Source organism: Phodopus roborovskii, unplaced genomic scaffold, assembly GCF_943737965.1.
Source record: "Phodopus roborovskii unplaced genomic scaffold, PHOROB, whole genome shotgun sequence".
NCBI classification, from domain to species: Eukaryota; Metazoa; Chordata; class Mammalia; order Rodentia; family Cricetidae; genus Phodopus; species Phodopus roborovskii.
In genome coordinates, this window is record NW_026125444.1 from 16,208,391 (window position 1) to 16,214,390 (window position 6,000).

The 6,000-nt window shown below is 43.4% G+C and overlaps 1 protein-coding gene across 2 annotated transcripts in view; it reads left to right on the top strand.

Moving 5' to 3' along the window:
* The window catches only part of Klhdc10 (kelch domain containing 10), a 53,194-nt gene extending 50,235 nt beyond the window's left edge, over positions 1 to 2,959 (top strand). For both annotated transcript variants that reach the window (XM_051175840.1, XM_051175841.1), the window contains 2 exons: positions 1,554 to 1,693; positions 2,605 to 2,959. In XM_051175840.1, coding sequence (XP_051031797.1) covers positions 1,554 to 1,693; positions 2,605 to 2,814 — 350 coding nt within the window. In that variant the 3' untranslated portion in view covers positions 2,815 to 2,959. The remainder of the gene's footprint in view (positions 1 to 1,553; positions 1,694 to 2,604) is intronic.
* The last annotated feature ends 3,041 nt before the right edge of the window (positions 2,960 to 6,000 follow it).

The window sequence follows — 6,000 nt, forward strand, 5'->3', positions numbered from 1 at the left end:
TGTGTCTCCTATCAGTTTTCAGAGTGTAAACTAGTTTTGTGTCTGAGCTCTCTGTTGAAAGAACTCTGGAATTGATGGTAAATAAGCTTTTACTGCACCACCAGATCTTTTAGCCTCACTTATGGTTTCTAGTACTCACTGTGAGTACTTGCACAGGAAGACCTTGGTGCACATTGTACTAAAATTATAACTTCTCCAGCATATTAGAGCATGAAGCTAATTCTGTTCTCTGTCTATCTACTGTCAGAACTCTGAGTTCATTCCTTGGTCCTCTTGTGGCAAAGGCCTTGTATGATTTCAGAAAATAGCAGCCTCTTTAAGCATGCTAACTCTTCTTTGGCTAATATTACCCACCACCTTTTCATTTATAGGACATTTTATAGTTTTTATAGTTTGATACACCTCCTTGAGCAACCCCTACTCTCCTCCCCATCTCTGGGAAGGGGGTAATCCAGGAACTTGATAGCCTGTATCCTTGTAGCATCCCAATTCAGATTTAAGTAGTATTTATCTGCCATTTTATGTATACACAGGGACTTTTAAAAAATTATGCTTCTGCTTTTTTGGATAAGACTTATAGGTAGTGATACTGTTCTGCTTTGCCTCTGAGAATGGAGCTATGCTTTAAAGTTTTTCTTGAATCCTAGCCAAAAAAAGTTTCTGGTCTATTTTATAGTTTAATTAAGTTTTGGCTTAAACTTGGTCCAGACTTGAATTAGCCATTTATTCATTTGCTTCCTGGGAGCCATGCATCATACAGTTGGAACTTCTGGGCCTTTAAAAGGTCATATGGCTTTTGCTACAAATTGATCAGTAGTTAAAACTTAACCCACCCAGAGATATACAAAGCAAATGAGCTTTGACCCTTTTTTTGGTGGTTTTTCCTAGACAGGGTTTCTCTGTATACTAGCCCTGGCTATGACCAGGTTGTCCTGCTTGCTTTTGCCTCCCCAGTGCTGGGATTAAAGGTGTGTGCCACCATGCCCAACTCAGCTTCCCTTTTTGTGGTCCCAGGTTGCATTTTGTGGTGAGCATTTCTCCTAGGTGAAATGTCCATGGGGAGGGTATTTGTCACTAGGAATGAAGAAAAAAATGCATACTTTTTCCAAGGTGTTACTCAAAAGAAGAATTTGAAAACTGGTTTGTAGCTATGTTTTGTTTTTGATTAGTGTTTTCTTGACTAGTAGGAGTTTTAGCTTCTCTTGGAAACAGGGAAGCAGAGGCTAGCCTGCTCCTTCCAGGACGCCTCTCTGGGGCTGCATAGCCCTTCTCCCTCAGAGCATGAGCTTTCCCCAGACCTCAGTCTGTTTATTTCCAGCCTCCTGGTCATTTACTTTCGGTGCCTGGAGCCTAGGAATATTTAAATTTGAGAACCGAGACCTGAAGCCCCCTTAGACACTGGCATTCTTTGTCCCAGTGAAATGTCTGTCCTGTTGAGGGATGGCCGCCGCCGCCGCGCCCCCCCCCCGTCAGCTAACCTGTTCTCCTGTAAGACGCGCTGTAGCCGCAACTCATCTCCCTTGTGTGCTGTTGGCGTTCTCCTTTCTCCACAGATGTTTTCATTTGTGGGGGCTATAATGGAGAAGTGATCCTGGGAGACATCTGGAAGCTGAATCTGCAGACTTTTCAGTGGGTGAAGCTCCCTGCCACCATGCCAGAGCCTGTTTATTTTCACTGTGCGGCAGTCACACCCGTGAGTCTTTATGTGTATATCAGTGTATATCATTCCTACATAGTAGGTGGCCAGGAGAAAAGATGCTGATATGACAAGCTTTGAACTAATAAAAGGAGAGGGAAATACTATCACATTCGAGTTTAAAAGAGCACTTTAAATGTAAAGGAAATTCAGTATGTGGTATTTTAAGTCCTGATACTGAATTCTAAGGTGTTTCCTAAGAGGGCAGAATAATGTGCCATATTTGGGTCCAAAGATAATATAAGAACTTTTTTCTACTTTTTGTATTACTAACATTTGCTATTTTGGATACTCAATATACTCTAAATTTAATTGTTAATAAAAACTTGTTTGTAATTTAAAGTACACACATACACACAATTTAAAATACACACACACACACAGAGACACAACCAGGGGGTGGTGGCACATGCCTTTAATCTCAGCACCCAGGAGGCAGAGCCAGCCTGGCATACAGAATGAGTTCCAGGACAGCCAAAGGAACAAAACCAAACACAGTATAAGCAAATTAAAAAACAAAACTGTAGGGCTGGACATGGTAATTCTACCACACAGGAAGCAGACAGATCGCTTGAGTTTGAGGGTTTGAGTCCAGCTAGGCAGTGCATGAAACCTTGTATTAAAACAAACAAAACAAAAACTCCACCAAAACCATAGTTTTTTCTTTAATAACCCACTCGTTATATAAGCACTCCAGGTTTGTGCATAGGCTCAGCTCAGTGGGGAATTCTGTGTGTGTGTGGTGCTGGGTGTGGAACCCAGGGCCTGGCAGTTATACAGGCGCTGATTGCAATTCTGGCATCTCACCCTGATTTGGTCTGTGCTGCTGCCTTTCCTTCGCTGAAGCCTCTGCCCAGGTAGCTTTCTCTTCATTTGAATGTCTTCTTTTAACTGCCGTTTGTTCATAGGCCGGTTGCATGTACATTCACGGAGGAGTGGTGAACATCCACGAAAACAAGCGGACTGGGTCATTGTTTAAGATCTGGCTGGTGGTGCCTAGCCTGCTGGAGCTGGCATGGGAGAGACTGCTGGCGGCCTTCCCCAACCTAGCAAACCTCTCCCGGACACAGCTTCTGCACCTTGGACTAACACAGGAACTCATCGAGCGCTTGAAATGAGGATTTCTGGACGGTTCCTTGATACTGGAAATGTTAATTTAAAGAGACTCCTTTATTTATGGGCAATGTAGAGTGTGCTACACAGAGGACTGGTTACCCTGATCAAGGCCTTATTCAGAAAATACATCCGATGCCTTTCCATGAATGGGTTTAAGTTTATGGACATCTTATTCTCTCATGTGCTTTCTTCCCTGCTTTCCCCTCCTGCCCCAGTGTGCACCCGTATATGCACTCCCTCTGTCTTGATGGAGCTGAGGGAGTTTCTGAAAGTACCTTAATGATGTTAGGAATCAAGACACATTTTTTTTTATTTTATTTAAAGAAATTCGAACCGTAATGACCATGTCAGCTAATACCATAGATTAAAGCATTATCATCACAAACACCAAATTTAAAAAGCGAGCAACAAGTGGTCTGAAAGAGTGAGAAGACCCACCTGGATAATCTTGCAAGTTGTCCTTAAATTTCGGTGTTGAGTTAGTGTTTGAGATGTGTCTGAGTGGCTCGACTCAGGCAGCAGTGGATGATGACTTGGTGCAAAGATGCCTAACCTTGACGAAACATTTGATTAGTGAGCTTAACCTTGTGGTGCCCGTGGTTAGCATTGACTTGCCAAGATTTAGCAGTTATCTATCTGTCGACCTTCACGTTCTGTTGTTGTCTTTCAAATTAAATGTATGGTGACAAGTTCTTTCCAGGCCGTTTTGAACTTCCCCTGCGCTTATTAGTGGCTTTAAATATGTCTTTAACCTCCTCACGGGGGGAACTGTAGCTTCTAAGTGTGTGGTGTAAATGTTAAAGGACAGTAGAGTAGAGCATAGCACACGCACCCTTCAGACCTTTAGCTTCGGCTTGGGGCGATGGCTTTGACTATCATAACAGCTGTTTCCTTTTTAGAAATTGTTTCTTTGTAGTCTCTGGGCCATGTTCTTGCATTTTCTCAAACAGTGGCTCTGGATTCCCTCCTGAGCTTGTTGCGTCCTTTGCTGTCTGCTTCAGTGTGCACGATGCTGTAATTGCCTAGTAATTGGATAAAAGGTCTTAAGGGAAGACGAACCGATAGCTTATCCTTCCTCTAGAAGCAAGTGTCATTTGAAAACCAGCGGGAGTGAGACAGGATAATTTGCTTGTTTGTTTGTTTCCGTGAGAGAGTTTGGGTTCTGGTCTGTTTTATTTTGTTAAATCTAGGAAGAAAACTGACCTAAGTTTTCACTTGTTTTGTCCTCAGACTACTAGAAGAGTTGAGGGAGTTGCTGGCGTGAGCCTGTGGGTACCCATCCATAGGGGTAGTCAAGATGAGGGAGGCCCTCCTGCAGGTCCGTCAGAGAGGAGACACGTGCGGATTTTGAACACATTTTTCCTTTAAGTGCCTCTTTTTCATCTAGCTTTAACGTTATTCTTTTTCTTTTAGCCCCAAAGAGATCTCTTTAATTTGTGTGGATTTAAAGTCACCTTTGATTTATAGTGAAAAAGTTCCTGCCCAGTGTGCAGTTCCAGGGACGCCTTGACCTCCCTCGACAGGCCTTATGTCCCACCCATGAGGGCTGTGGTGGGGCCTTTGCTGGCCATTCTGTCAGAAGCACTTATCTGTGAGTTTGGGCCATTTCTGAGCAGAGAAGGGATGGAACTGCTCTTCTAGGGGTCCCATCCCCAAAATCTCGCCATTCCCTGTTGGTGAGGCTTTGACCTCTTACCATCGAGGAGCCCCCTCCAGAGTAAGTCACCCTGAGCCGCTTTGTGACTCCAGGCCAGGTCTCTGGACTGTGGTGGAACTATATCCCAAACTAATAAGCCATGTTTTCTAGGGTGACAAGAAGGGTTTTTGTCATTGGTTTATGTAGGGACCAAAGACTGACTGTTCAGCCTCTGCTTTGACTGCATGGTCCTTGGAACACAGGAAGGCCTTTGGTGCTCTGTTGACTAGAATGTTGTGAAGAGGGGCCTGACTCAAGCCGCGCTTGCTGGCTTCCTTTTCAGCCTTTTAAGGCAGTCTTCTTGGAGACAGATGTTGGAGGCCTGACATCAGTGATCATATGTGTCTTATAAGTTCGTTTGGTCTAAAGTATCTGAGTAGAACTCTAGTGAAAACTGCAGTGAGCAGCTGTGATGCTGCAAGCTGCTCATATGCAGGGAGTTCTGGGTGCCAAATGGCTGTAGACAAGGACTTCGTAAAGGGACTGGATTTCCCTACGGGTCACCAGCATTTTAGTTTCTCTCTGGCCAGCACGTGGGTTCCCGAGGGCATCACCTGGTGTTGGGAAGGGTGTGATGCTGCTGCTCCTTTGCTCTTTGAGGTCTGCTGGCCATCCCCCTGCAGTCCGGGAGATGAAAGTGCAATATGTAGAAACAGTAGAAACACAGTCTACACAGATTCTGTAGAAGTGATGACTGTGTGACAACCACTACTTTTTTTCCTATCTTGGGCAAGTCAGCTCATTGCTTTAGAGTAAAATTATGCCAAGGATATTCAGTGTGATCATAAGCTAACTTCTTGGTAAAGCTGGATTTTTTCAAGTCCATCTTTTCTTACTCTAGTTCATAAAATAATTACTATTCCTTTGTTTGTTAGAGTTGAGATTTTTTTTCCCCATCCCTGTTTGTACTGTCTTCTTTTTGCATGTCTTGCCCAGGAAGAAGGAAGTTCACTTGAGTAGGTTGCCCAAGTGAAGAATTAGAACCTAACACTAATACGCTAACTTATCTGGGAAGATAAAACTTTATTAAATGATGCGTCCATCACTACAAGGTATTTTCCACTTCACAGAAAAACTGCGAACCGGTATGTAATAAGGGTCAATCTCTCTACCTGCTTTCCACTGGCAGGAAACCCCTTCAGGGGCCAGTGAAGTGATAGAAAAGCTTGCTTTATAGCAATCCAACACAGAGCTAGATTTAAAACCTATATATATATATATATATATATAAAATGAAAATAGTAACATTTCTAGATTAAAAGTATGACAGTGACCTTTGGTTATCCACAGTCGCAAGATGAAAGCACAGACAGTTGAAATTCACAGAAAATCAGTGTTTCAACTTTTTCATTAAACAATTGATTTCTTTACATACCTTTTCCCTTCCTACTCCTCCCCCACAAGCCTCTCCTTTTTAAGGGACTAGGAGTTAGGAGAGGAAAGGAAGCTCGAAGAGGGGCTAGCAGCAGCCTCTACTCCAGTGGTCCCAGGC